The sequence below is a fragment of the Zingiber officinale genome, chromosome 5A (genome assembly GCF_018446385.1).
Source record: "Zingiber officinale cultivar Zhangliang chromosome 5A, Zo_v1.1, whole genome shotgun sequence".
NCBI lineage: Eukaryota > Viridiplantae > Streptophyta > Magnoliopsida > Zingiberales > Zingiberaceae > Zingiber > Zingiber officinale.
In genome coordinates this window covers 18,300,926-18,315,979 of record NC_055994.1, presented here as the reverse complement: position 1 = coordinate 18,315,979, position 15,054 = coordinate 18,300,926, and the positions used below count along the sequence as shown (strand labels likewise).

The following is a 15,054-nucleotide window of genomic DNA, read 5'->3' as shown; positions in this document are numbered from 1 at the left end:
AGACATTAAATGATAACATCTAACAGAACAATTTTCAATTTGGTTTTGCTTGCACTGAAAGGAAAACAAATGAGAACAACAGATCTACTAATTGAAACTAAAACCAAGTTGAAAGTACATCACAACTCAAATCAGTGTTTCATGAACTGTCTTTCTGCAAATTTACAGAAAATCTCTCGGAAACTCCCGTGAGCAATCACTGGATCAATATAGATTCTCGGTTGAGAAATAAGAAGTGTGCAGATGTAGAAACCTCCCTATAAGCTTACAATCTTCTCAAAAGTTCAATGCCCGAAGATCAAGGAAAGATGAATGAGATGTGATCGTCAATCGATCGATTAAACCAATTGCGAAGTCGCGAGCAAATTGAGAAACGGATGTGAAGCAGAAACTTCCGGAAAAACTCCTCCGAGATTTCTGTTGCCTGATGGATTCCTTCAGATCGGAAAAACTCCCACAATATGAGCTCGTCTAGTGAATGAGAACTGCAAGGATTGCGACAGAAGAACCTTCCTCTCTCGCAATCTGATGGTCGGACAATGATCGCCGGTCACTCCGAATGTTGCCGGTGATGACAGATCTTAAACTCTGATCTAGATGTTGATGGGAGCATCGGTGTCGCTAAGGATGAAAACGATGAACAGTAGAGAATAGCGAGGAACTGAGCTCGAAAATGCACTGTAGCTTCTCAAAGCTTTTAAATCCTCTTCTCATCTGATCCAGCAGTCCAAAACGCTTTAATCTTGATCAACGGTGTAAACATCTCAGATCTGCTTCAAAGCTTCTAGATCTTCATCAACGGCTATGATGTACTTCCTGTCACACCCCCAAAGGAGTCCCTGTCAGACAAAAATCCGACAACATCTCCCTTGTACCGGTGGCAATATGAAGCATCACTACAAACAAAATATACATCAGCCACATGTGGCTGGAACATTTATATACGCAACCACGCAGTTATAATAACAGCCCACACGGCTGGAATGAAACAATCACAACTACGCAGTTATATATAAAACAGCCCACACGGCTGTACTAAAAATCAACACAGCGGAAAAACGAAAACGGAAAGCCCAATACAACCCAATCAACACACTGCTAGCCGGCTAGGCTTTATACAACAACCACAACAACAAATACAACAACCCACCAAATACAACAAATACAAATAAAACATATACAAAACCAAAAACGACCTTCGGATGTGACGTAGGACTCGGCAGACAGGATACTTCGAGCGACACTCCAACCATCTACCTGAAAACATAAAGATATACATGCGGTGGTGAGTATAGGTAACTCAGCGGGTAATAGAAAAGATAGTGCATGGTCTATGAATAAACATGGAGATCACAAGTATACAGTCTCAGTAGGGAATAAAGAACATGATCATTCTATCATAATTAATACACCTAAACATATCTGACATAATAACCTGACATATAAACTGTACAAACCACAACTAACATAATGACAGATACATACCCAATCTGGAATCGACACATGGTACAATGATCAGTAAACTCACCGGATCTGCAACAGATATACCCATGACACCTGTGCAATATAAATACGACTGCATATACATGTAAAATAAATGACATGTATGCAGCATGACAACCATATGCAACAACCATAGCTCAATCAAATGCAACAAATCACAATCACATGCAACTAGTATCTACTAGGCATGTATGCAGATATACCCCCAGATGCACCGCGCATCATATGCAAAAGTGCATGCATGCTCCATGGTCACCCCCGCCACCTCTCCAGATACCACAACCCCTGTATGGCCGAGAGGCTTGGGTCTGTGACGACTGTACTACCTCTCCAGATACCACCTCTCCAGCCCACTATATAGTGGTCGAGGCGGATAGTCCGCTAATAGCTATCTAGCTACATAGCATCAGGGTCCCTGACTGCTTACAACGCCGGATCTCACAAAAACCTCGTGACCAGGTGGCACGACAGGACTAGCAGCAACTGCTCCAGCTACCACTACCCATGAGTGGCCGAGTGTGCGGTGCTATTCCCAAACCAACTGATGACTCTCTCAACCACAAGGGAGATAATGGTCATCAGATGTAATGAATGATGAACATGATATATATATATATATATAATCATCATCCATGCAACAACCCCAAACCTCATAAATACCTCCAACAAAAGTATAATCGTCATGATACCTCCACGTATCCCACCAAACATATGTACACCCTACATATGTATAATCAACCAAAAATCTCCAATAATCCCACCAGACACATGTACACAAAATATAAGTACAATCAACATGTATCCTCCAGTAAAAACACATCAAACACGTATATAAACCACAGACATACAATCAACACAACTCCTCCAAAAGTACATGACAAATACGTATGTACACACTGTTGGTACAACCTTAGGTCAAGGTTGACCTGGTTGACCCGACTCGAGTTGTATTTTGATGTTTGACTTGGGAAGATTGTTGATGCAACCTTAGGTCAAGATTGACCTAGTTGAGTTGCATGTTGATGTTTGACACTCGTGGAAGAGTTGTATTCTTGATGTGAGACAAGAATAGATGGTTGGGAGATTATTGGTGCAACCCTAGGTCAAGGTTGACCTGGTTGACCTGAAAAGTCCAAGTATGGAGACTTGGCAAACGGAAAAGTCCAAGCAGGGAGCTTGGCACGCGAAAAGTCCAAGTATGGAGACTTGGCACTGGAAAAGTCCAAGTACGGAGACTTGGCACGGGGAAAAGTCCAAGCAGGTAGCTTGGCACGCGGAAAGTCCAAGTATGGAGACTTGGCACGGGGAAAGTCCAAACAGGGAGTTTGGCACGGAGAAAAGTCCTAGTGAGTGAAGCCAGACAGTCGGAGAAGTCCTGGTGAGTGAAGCCAGGCAGTGAAGCCAGGGGGAAAGACCTAGTGAGTGAAGCTAGGCGGTGTGACGGTGATGAAGCCAGGTGAAAATCCTAGTGAGTGAAGCTAGGTGAAAGGGAAAGTCCTGGTGAGTGAAGCCAGGTGAAAGTCCTGGTGAGTGAAGCCAGGCAGTGGGAAAGTCCTAACTGGGATGTTAGGCAGTGTGGAAATCCTGGTGAGTGAAGCCAGGTGAAAGTCCTGGTAAGTGAAGCTAGGCAAGGGAAAATCCAGATGGATCAGGGATGATCGGACATCTGGTGTTGAGGAAAGTCCAAGTAGGTCAAAGGGATTGACCGGACACTTGGCAGGGAGTTCTAGCAGGTCAAGGGAGTGACCAGATGCTAGGGATGAGGTACCAATAGGTCAAGGTTGACCGGATATTGGTTTGGAAGTCTTGGGACTTGGTTTGGGCCAAACCCAAGCTCTGGATCGGTCTTGTTTGCTCTGATCGGTCTGGTGACCGATCAGATACCGAACAGAAGCTCTCTGTTCGGTTACTGATCGGTCTGGTGACCGATCAGCAAGCGAACAGAGGCAAAGAGAGGCAGGCTGATCGGTCCACAGACCGATCAGGCCATGTCCCGATCGGTCTGGGGACCGATCAGAGACGATGTCGCTGAGAAAGCAAGGGTTGGGATCGGTCTGTGGACCGATCCAGCTGTGGCCTGATCGGTCCACAGACCGATCAGAACCCGCACAGAAGGTGGGCAGCTTTCTGTGAAGAAAGCTGATCGGTCTGGGGACCGATCAGAATAGGTCCTGATCGGTCCCCTGACCGATCCAGGCACTAGCCGTTGCGTCGCAACGGCTAGATTTCTTCTGTGTTTTCTTCGCGTTCTTCGCAGGTATAAATGAGGGCTACAGGACTTCGGTGAAACCTCTCCGTCCTGCTACTGCTTCTTCCTTCTGGAAGTTCTCTCCTGCCTGAAGCTTCTGCTTCTTCTGGTGCTCCGAGCTTTGCTGAGCTCAACCGCTGCTGAAGCTTCGCGTGAGCTTCCCCGACAGTTTTCTCGACTGGCTTGCTGTTGCATCTGTCCGTGGAGTTGCTACTTCATCCGGGACCTCAGTCGACGAGAAGGCAAGCTTGTTTATTTTACATTCATTTTGTTCTTGCTATTCTCTTGTACTCTTAGCTTGCTGTTGCAAGTGATTGTGGCGAGGTTTCTCCACCCACAAGGAGTTGATATTAGCCGGTTCTCCGGGGACTCATCCACCGACGGATTGATAGGGCTCGTCCACCTTACGGACACGCCGAGGAGTAGGAGTATCATCTCCGAACCTCGTACATCGCTGTGTTAAGGTTTGATTTTCTTCTCCTGTTTTCTTTCTACTTTATATTTCCGCTGCGCTAACCTAATCGTAGGAAGAAACGCGAGCGATTGGGGTCGGCTATTCACACCCCCCCTCTCTAGCCGTACGAAGGATCCTAACACACACCACATGTAAATGCACGGTTAACAAGATGACTCCTATAACACATACCCACAAGAACATCATATACCCAATCAGCATGGTAATACCAACAACCCAATAATCCCTACAAGACACACTCTACACGTGAAATCACAACAGAGTAGATATCAAGAGTTGAGAGTATATATGAATTAAATAGATCATCTCTAAGCTCAAGCAAAAGTAACAAGCAGGAAAAAATAGCAACCGAACACGATATAAGGTAAAGTAACCTAATCCGTCAAACAACAACCATGCACTAAGCTCAAAGAAAATACATAGAGGCAAAGGAAGAAATACCCGCCTTAAATCTATCGATCGTGATAAGATAAATCCCACGTCGAGACGCTCGCCTCAAAACCAAGTCCTGCGATCACATGATATATATTTAGCTAATTACATAGGTAGCAAATAGCTAAATAAACTCTTCAATCTAATTAGGAAAAACCCTAATCGAAATAGATTACTTACTTCCTTAATCCATAATCTATTAATTCATCCAAAACTCACTAATCAACACATCTTAAATCCAACTCACATAATTCATCATCAATCCAACACTAATCCAAACTCATCATAAATTCTTCTAAATCCACTAACCAGTCCAAGATTCAATCCAAATCAATATATCAAAGCTGAATTCCAATTCCTTAACCATGAATCAATTTCACACTAAGAAGGAAACTAGTGGTAGACATTTACCTTGAGGGATGGCAGCAAATCCCGAATCTCACAGCCCAACTAGATCTCTGTCGACAGCTACCAAAGAAGTCCTAAACCAATTCCTTCCAAAATCAAATCCAACACTTAGCTGTAGAGCAATTGATTTACTGAACTCTTCACAAACAAAACCTTTCTCACCTCAACCAACCTCCACCTCTTCATCCGAGACTCTAACAGTGTAGAAGGTTGTGATTGGCTCAAGAGAAATCCACCCCTATTGTGATCCGATGCATCCTCCATACCATTTCAAGAAGAATACTACAAAAAGAAACAATTTACACAATATTCTTGAATTCCAAAGCATTACCCGACACTGCCCTTACCTCGATCTATCAACTCCAATGGTGTCGCGTGATCCACTCCCACTGATGATGACCCGATTTGCACTCCAATGCATAGATCAAAGAGGAGAAGCGAAAGGGGCTCGATCAATTCGTGACGACGCAAATCAAATCCCTCACCGTGCCCTAAAGTCGATCTCCCATCGACCACGCACAAGAAATGGACGAAGGGCCAACCGCTCAGCCGAAGATGATCTGGACAAAATTGGTATCGTCAAGGTCCGGCGGCTCTTCCTCAGGGACTCGACGAGGACAATCGTGGGCAGAAAGAGCTCTCCGTCGGCGATCCAGAGCATAGACACGAGAAAGAGAAAAGGAGAGGGTGTCAATAAAGCACACAGAGGGAAGGACTGCTACTGCCGGCGATGAGCCCGTGGCGATCGGCGTCGGGGAATCACGAGAAGAAATCGTCGGAGAGGGAAAAAGGGTTTTCGGTCGCGATTTGAGGAGGAGGAGATCGGGGAGATCGAGAGAGGGAAGAAGGAAGGGGGAAATGACGATTTGGGAAAAAAAATAAAAGGAAATGAATTTATAATTGAAAATATTTTCTCACTTAAATGGGTATCCCAAACAGGCTTTATCCGCGCCCGCCGATCGATCCCCTCAAAACCCTCCATACGAGCTCCGAAAAATTCTCAGAAAATTTCTAAAAATTCTGGAAAAATCCAATAATATTTTTCGTCCAATAATATTTATTATTTAATTTTATGATATCTTACACTTCCTCTTAGATTAGATGAACCAGATTCTTAACGGATGGCTCAGATCTCTCCTATCTTCAATGGACGGTCCAAATCACTCCAAAGCTTGATCGCCTCGTTAAGCCCTAGATTTGATCCTAAGTGTGACCTGATCGGATCGGGTCCATGACCCTTTTGATGACTACAAGATAATAATCAAATATTAACATTAAATACCATAATTATAAGCTAATTTGCAATTAAGTCTAAGATCAAATGCAATTTATGAAATGCAATATAAATGTGAGTTTAAGCTAAGAGTAAACCATTAAGAACATGCATTATGAATCAAAATAATGTAGCTAAATCATGGTTATTAGGGTGACCTAGCTATCCAACCCCCCTTCTAGCCGGCTACCGATCTCCTACAATTTCTGCTTAAAATAATTTTTAATCTTTAGTGAAAATTTAAATTTACTTTAAATATGTTTATTCAACTGTTATAAAATTTTCAAATTTTAAGTCTAAAAATACTTTTTAAATTGAAACAAAATGTCTTTATCCAAAATTTAAAAGTTCATTCTTTAGGATATCAGTCAGTTTTTTTTAACCCTTAGATTCTATTTCAAGTTATTTTCTTGGACTGCCCTATTTTAATGTGATCAAAGGGGGAGAATTAGTGAAGTCTAGGGGGAGATAAATTATTTTTTTTTCATATTTTAGACTTGCAAAATTCATTACTATTTTTGTTTGGTTTACCCTAACTTAACTTGTAGTTGCTAACATCAAAAGGAGGAGATTGTAAGTATCTCATGGAAGTTTTGATGTGATCAAACCAAGTCAAGTTAGGTCTTGTTATGTTTTGATGTCTTGTGTCTTAATGTGCAAGAACTTAGGAGCACAGGTGGTTAAGCGAAAGACATAGCTAGTGAGAAGGACAACACAAGAGAAAGTCGACGGGCTTAGTGCATCCGAGGGACGAGGCGCTACAGAAGAGTACGCTGGCGGACGAGAAGGAGATGTGCAATGTTTCTGAGGGACTAGAAGTTGGAGCGTAATATTGCTCGAGAAGGTCGGAAGATGGGTTCAGTTGAGCCCTATTCCGGATTGCCGAAATCACCCAAGCGAGTGGAGCGGAAGTGATAGACCTGGAGAAAAAGTCAACCTACGGTTGACTGTGCTCTGAGCGCCCCCGAGGTGCCACACCTCGGGGGAGCTGGAAACGCACAATCCAGGCACCCAGAACCCTTCCAGGCGTTCGGAATTGAAAAGTTAGCCAAACGCAACGTGGCATGAGCCGTCGTGACGGGGATAAAATTTTATCCCCCTCCAAACTCCTGGAATCTTTCCAGGCGCCCCAATCAGGGCTATAAATATAGCCCTGATCCCAGAAGCTAAAAACAACACTTGTAATCAATACTAATCCAATTTAGCTTTGTAGTTATGAGATTTGACTGTTGTAAAAGGCTTCTCCGCCCAGAAGAGATTTTAGTGAGTTTTCAACTCCTTGGATTAATAATCCCCTGATTGCAAACCAAGTAACTCTCACTGTGCCTCTTCTTTGTTTAATTAGTTTATTAATTCCTTTATGCAAGTGTTAGTTTAATCAAGCTGTAAAGATTGAGAAAGGTTCATTTATTATTGTACAGATTATTCATCCCCTCTAATCGGTCGTCAAGGGACCTATAGTATCTTTGTAGTATATTACAAGAACCTATTTCTATGACTCGACCCCGTGACAACCAGATCACACGATAGTAATTTTATGATTATGCTAAGGCTTGTCTTCTTTTATAAAGATAATGAGATTGTAAAAAAAAATATTTCTAAATATAAATACATAATAATTATTAAAATAAATTTTCATTTATGATCTTATTATAAGTAAACTGTAATAAAAGGTCTTAATAACATAATTGCTTTACTAATGAATTGAGTAAGAGATGAATGTTCCAAGAGCATAAGACAATGCTAAACAATGGTCTCTAATTATAATAATTTTGAGATATATTTTTGCTTGACTTCATTGTACAACAAATATATTTATGCTATATGATCTCATATCTATAAAGATAGTGATCGATGTTTAAATCAGGATATGTTATTCTCGAGAACAACCTTTTGAATGTAACTCGTCATGAAAATTCATTTGGCATATTACCAAGTGTTTATGGAGGTCTTGTGAAAACTTGAAATCACAATTGTCATCTCATAACATAATTTCTATGCTTTAACGATTGTGGATTTAACCTTTAACAAGGGGTTACATATACACTTGGAAGTTAGATATATATGTTGCTAATCTTAATTACTAAGTGAGTGAATAATCAACTTAGGATTTATCCCTCCTAGTAATGAGGCATATATATCCATAGATCCTTTGTTTTAATGATAGATAAAACAAGCTCTTCTATTTTAGATCCTATGTTTTTCTCAATATGATCCCTATCAAAAGCATTTGCATATGCTAATTGAGCCATAATGTTTTTTGACGCTGTTAAATCACGAAGAAGATGAACAATATAATTTTAGCAAGATGAGCAATCATGTGGAGATGCGAATGAGCCCACAGAAAAGAAAATTTGATGAGATGGGAAGGACAATAATAAAGAAAGATTAGTTCTACAAATTGTGCTTTGGATTTAAATCTGACATTATGGGAGAATTTCGGACATATGCATTAAAAACAAAAGGACGATAGGTTTGTGAGGAAATGGCTGAATGTTTTGGTTGTGGTGAGAAGTGATTAATGGATAATTTGAAGGGTAAATAAATGCACTACTTGACAAAGAGTTAAGATAGCTATAGTGAGGTTGCTTGTGATATGAAATTTGTGAGTATAGTCACGATTCATATTTAACACGAGGACGAGCAGTTCTGTTAATTGATATTACACTTTTAGTGGGTCTCTTTATAATAATAATAATAATAAACAAATTAATTAAGTCAGATATCAATATCAGTTTGACTCTTAAAAATTTTTTAAGAACCGTCAGAATTAAATACAAAATGCTTATGATAGATGATCCAAAAACTCAACATTCTTGAGTTATGTTTGTACAAAGAGTTAAAATAGTGAAGTTGCTTATAACATGAAATTCTTATTTAGCACGAGTACGAGCACACTTCTGTCTCATATGGACAGTACAATAGTTAAGACATAACTAATCTTATTTGCCACTGCACTTATAACCAGTAGTCACTTCTGCTTAAGCCATCCTATGATTTATTTATCTCAAAGTAAATAGTAATTCGTTTTTCATGGTTTTACATTTATTTATTTCAGCGACGTACGTACCATTACCATCCAATCACCGGTCACTGGAACAGGGAAGGTGCCAAACGCGGCCGCGCCATGGCCCGCAGCGGCTTCGCTTTGCGCAGGGCCAAGCCGAACGCCTCTTCCATATCGATTTCCTCCGGCGCCTCCCAGTGGAAGCCATGGAAGAGATTTGCGAGGGCCAACAGTGCCGTCGTCGTTCCCACCGTCGATCCGGGGCACTTCCTCTTCCCCGCGCCGAAGGGTAAGATCTCAAGCTCACCCCTGCGGATGATCTCGACCCTCTCCCCGTCTGCCGGGAGGTGCCTTTCCGGCCGGAACTCATCTGCGTCGTCCCCCCACATGCGCTTGTTCCTCCCCAACGCATGCGCGTTGATGAACACCCGCGTCTTCGCAGGGATGTCGTACCCCATGAGCTCGGTGGCCTGCGTGGACTCGTGGGGAACCAGAAGCGGCGCTGGAGGGTGCATCCGGAAGGCCTCCCGGACGATGCACCGGAGGTAGTTCAGATCTCCCAAGTCGGACTCCCGCACCACTCGATCCTGTCCGATGACTCTGTCCAGCTCCTCCTGTGCCCGTTCCAGCACCTTTGGGTTTTTGATCGCCTCCGCCATCGCCCACTCGGCCGCCACCAGAGAAGTATTAGCCCCCCCTGTGAATATATCCAGCATTATGGCTTTCATCTCCCTAACATCCATCTGCTCCTTCTCTCCCTCCCCTGGTAAGGAAAGCAGCACATCAAGAAAGTCCATGTTCGCGCCATGCCCACCATCTGTTAGATTCTTTGCCTCAATGGCTTGCCGATGTTCGTTGATAACCCTCTGCAGGAACCCATCCCATCTCCGGGAAACCTCCCTAATCTTCTTCTCCGTTCCGACGAAGGGGTCGACGAGCCACCTCCATAACGGCAGGTAGTCGCCTGGATAGACCAACCCCAGGAGCCAGAACATCTCGTGCGTGAGGCCCAACAGCTCAGCACCTGGCTCACGTCCCAGGAGCATCCTAGTCACGTTGTTCATGGTGAAGGCGCCGAGCACCTGGCTCACTTCGATCATTTCCCCTTTGCACGCCTTCTCTCGCAAATCGTGCATGATGTGGAGCGCCTCTAGCTCCCTGTTCCCAGCGAAAGACTCAAAGCGCCTGGCGGTGAGGAGGTGCTCGACGAAGGTCCGGCGTAGTCGCTTCCATTGCGGGCCCATCGGAGAGAAGACGATGTCCCTACCGCCAAAGCTCAACTGGAAGACGGCCACCAACTTCGGGCGGGATGCGAAGAGGTCGTCCTGCCGGAAGAGTATCTCGCGGACGACGGCCGGATCGTCGGTGGTGATGGCGTCGACGGCGCCGAGGCGGAGATAGACAAGCGGGCCGTAGGAGGAGCAGAAGCGAGCCATGTCCTTGTGGGGAAGAAGGCCAAGCTGTGTCACGTTACCGACGATCGGCCACCTTGTTGGGCCTGGCGGAAGCCTCAACTTGGCAACACGGAGCCTCTTCTTAGCAGCCCATAGCACAAGGGTGGAGATTAACATGAGAAGTACAACAAGAGAAATTGAGAATGGAATGTCTCCGAGATTAACCTCCATTTCGTAGCTTGTAGTACTCTTTCTCTTCGAACTTGTCAACTGGACTGAGCTTCATATAGAAAAAAATTGATAAATTTAATTAATCTGGTTGATTAATTTTAGGATGATCAATTCGGTTTTATAAAAAAAATTTATTGATCATAGAAATAAATCATCTCATAATGATTGATCAAGAAATCTAGTATTTTTTAATTACGTGTCTTATTTAAAGAAAAAATTGTTATAAATTTATTTTAGTGGGAGATTAAATCATCAATAATTGAATGGCATGATTGAAGTTCATATAGGGGAGATCGCAGAGGATGATAATAGGTTACCATGTTAAATGTGTTTATAATTTTTTAGTCCAAGTCAAAAGTTCAACCGTATGAATTGTGTTAAATGTTTTCTTTTAAGATAGTTGAATTTTATTTTCTAGACTAATTAAAATTATTTTTAAAGTATTGTATGTAGCGCATGTCCATGGAATCTAACGGAAAAAAATAAAAAATTACTACTGTAGCTTGAATCTTCTCAAAATACTAATTAAAAGTATTCTAAATAAAATATTATTGTATAAAAAAATTTCTATAAAGCAATGATATAAAAACTACAGTAGACTTCTGCACAATAAGCAGAATAAATTCTTATTTTTCAAAGAGTCCTCTTATTTTCTTTTATATACAAATAATAATAAAAGTTTAATTAGTTGTCGCATATCAGTGATCTGCACTGACGCAATTTAAAAATATTATTTTTGTAAAGTTGGTCCGGAGAGAAACAGAAGACGCAACAATGGGCATGGATTTCAATAATAATAAGAAAAAAGAGAAAAGTGCCGCGCTGGCTGACGAAGTGACAGCTTTTTTTCCTTCTCTTTTGTCGCGGCCATTATTTGTCATCTATTTTTCTTAGACAAAATTAGGACCATAAATAAATTAAATCGAATTTTAAAATATTTAAATTTATTTGATCAGTTAAATCGAGTTGAGCTTAAAATGAATCAAATTTTTAAAATAAGTGTTTAAGTTATCTTGATTTATTTTTTATAAGTTTGAGTTTGTTTGAATATTGATTTGAGCTTGATTTGTATAGATGCTATCATACTCTCAATTTAAGCTTGGCTTGAGCTTAGTTCAAGTTTGGCTTAAGATTGGTTCATTTAGATATTATCAAGATCTCAATTCAAGCTTGTTTTATTATTTGAAACTTTTAGTTGTTTGATTGGTTATTGAGCTTGATAGTTTAAATTTATTTATTTATTTTATTTTATTATTTATTTAGCATATTAAAAAGAGTTTTATTAATTAATATGCTTCATGAACATTATTCATGAATGTTGTTCACGAATATTATTCACAAATGTTAACGAGCTGAACATATATGTGTTCAAGCTTATTTGTTTAGCTTAAAGAGCTATTGAAGCTTGTTTATTTAATTAATCTTATGAATATTTAGTAAACATAAACAAGCTCTTACCAAACTGAATAACAAACTTGTTCATGAACGCTTGGTTCATTTACAACCCTAGACAAAGTGACTTTATTGTCTCTCAAGAATGGCAACAGTTAATGTTCACAAGACTTCCAGCATCCACGCTATCCTATATAAAAATTTTATTTTAAATTTTAAATAGACTATCTTATTTAATTTTAAAATTTAGATTTGATGAATAATAATTCTCTAAATTTTAAAAATAAAATCTTTATCTTAAAAATAAAATAATATTTCTTATCCATCTCTTTCCTTCCATTTATTTTTTTCCAATCTCTCTTATTCCACTCATTCCATGAATCATAAATATAATAATAAAAATAGAAGAAAAATAATAAAATAATAAAAAATTAAGGATAATAAAAATTTTAGAATAGTTGATATAATATGTAGTGAAAAATGACTTTCTAAATTTAATAAAATGAATTATTTATCCTAAATTTTAGATATAATGATAGAAAATGTGATGGAGTAAAATCTTTCTAGTTTTTTAATCATTTGATCGTCTATTATAAATTAATTTCATGATTTATTTTTTATATATAATCTGGAGACCGATTTGATAAGCACGATGAACATAATTATACTTTCCTATAATTACACAAACTGACTTCATCAATTTATATAAATTACTAGAGCAAAATTAAATTAAACGATATATAGAGATTAGAATAGTGCTGTAAAGGAGCCGAGTCGAGCTCGAGCCAGTCTTAGCTCGAGCTCGGCTCGACTCAATTTAAGTTAGCTCGGCTCGAGCTCGAGCTCGATCAATCTTGTAAATTTAAGCTCGAACTTGGCTTGATCATTTAATCCAAGACTCGAGCTCAACTCGAAAAGCTCGAATTAAATTCAAGCTTTCAAGCTCGAGCTAGACCTCGAGCCAAAGTCATAACCTAAGTCATTTTTTAAATTCTACAATGTAGAATGTAGAATTACAGATCATCAGTTTTTTAAAATAATCCATAGAATTTTAAAATTGTCAGAATTTAAAATCTAAAATATTCATAACCTAAGCCAATTTTTCTGTAAATCAAAGTATCAAACAATAACAATTTTAAATAAAAAATGACCAAATTCCTCTCTAAAAGACTAAAATTAAACATCAAAACATCAATTATTCATAAAAGAAAAAACTACTTGAACCGTTAAACATCACAAATTCACAAGTCACAACACAAATATATAATAAAAAAACATAAATAAAAAATACAATTATATGATAAAACACTATTCTTGTTGCCAAAATACCAAACTTCATCTCAAATTCCCAACAAAATTAACCAAATCCAAAAACATAATATTCCAAATTCAAACCACCCAAACTACTCAAAACATTAAATTTCTGCAGCAATCAATATCTTCTTCTCCATATCAAATTCTCAATCATACCACCTATACTGCAACCTGCATTTAATAATACGAAGTGATATTAAGCTTAACTGAAATCTTACACTGGAAACACATGTTAAACAAAGAACTGAAATCTTACTTTAACATGTGTTTAACATATGTGTTTCCATATCAAAATTTTGCAGCAATTTCCATATCTTCTTCTTTGTTTAACATGTGTTTCCAAAATTCCATATCAAATTTCTGCAGCAATCATACCACAATAATTACACCGGAAACAACATGATAAACAAAGAACTGAAATCTTACTTACTTTAAGAGGTAGATATTGGAAGACAAATTTCTTGATAAATTTTAGCTTTCTGAAAAAGTAAAAATTAGATAAATAAGCGATTAAATTCATTAGTATGTAACTTAGAAAGCTAATAATGAAATATAACTTACTTTAGTCTTCTTTTTCAGTCCATGTATATGTCGAAGCCAATCACCCCCACATAGTAGAGTCTGCACCGTGTCTGGAGAGAGAGATGAACGATAAGAATCAATAACTCTTGTCCCTACACTAAATGTTGCTTCTGAAGCCACTGAACTCACTGGAATAGCTAAAATATCAGCTGCTATCTTTGACAATATTGGATACTCCCCCACATAATAGAGTCTGCACCGTGTCTGGAGAGAGAGATGAACGATAAGAATCAATAACTCTTGTCCCTGCACTAAATGTTGCTTCTGAAGCCACTGAACTCACTGGAATAGCTAAAATATCAGCTGCTATCTTTGACAATATTGGATACTGTATTCTATTCATCCTCCACCATTCTAAACATGAAAAATTTTTAGGAATCTCATTCTTCTTTAGACGACCCTTTTCAAGATAATCTACCAATTCAGATCTCTTAGTCTCTGAAGTTTCAAGTTTTGCACAATATTCATCAAAATCATCCCAATTATACACAGAATTTTGTTGACTTCTTCTAGCACTTGAAGAACCAAAACTCTCAGACTCAGGTAAATGAGGCGCTCCTTTATTAGTTTCTTCAACAACATACTCCTCATAAAGAGAATTAATTATCTCCTTAACTTTTGAGATATGCTTAGAGGTATCCAATTCAGAATAAAGCTTAGGAAAACAAAATTCAACTGCAAGCATTTTTTTTGGTTGGATCTAACACAGCAGCTATAGCCATCAATAAATTACAATCACCCCAATATTTGTCAAATTTTTCTTTCATTTTACTAGCTAATTGCTTAAGAAACAAA

The 15,054-nt window shown here is 39.3% G+C and overlaps 1 protein-coding gene across 1 annotated transcript; it reads right to left on the bottom strand.

The window, feature by feature from the left end:
- Positions 1-9,109: 9,109 nt before the first annotated feature.
- LOC121980268 (cytochrome P450 703A2-like) lies at positions 9,110-11,024 on the bottom strand. The gene has a single exon (XM_042532243.1). The coding sequence runs from the start codon at positions 10,969-10,971 to the stop codon at positions 9,430-9,432; it is 1,542 nt and encodes a 513-aa protein (XP_042388177.1). The 5' UTR covers positions 10,972-11,024; the 3' UTR covers positions 9,110-9,429.
- Between the last annotated feature and the right edge of the window lie 4,030 nt (positions 11,025-15,054).

Coding starts and splice junctions, on each gene's coding strand:
- LOC121980268 (XM_042532243.1), bottom strand. CDS start 10,971: ATGGAGGTTAATCTCGGAGACATTCCATTCTCAATTTCTCTTGTTGTA.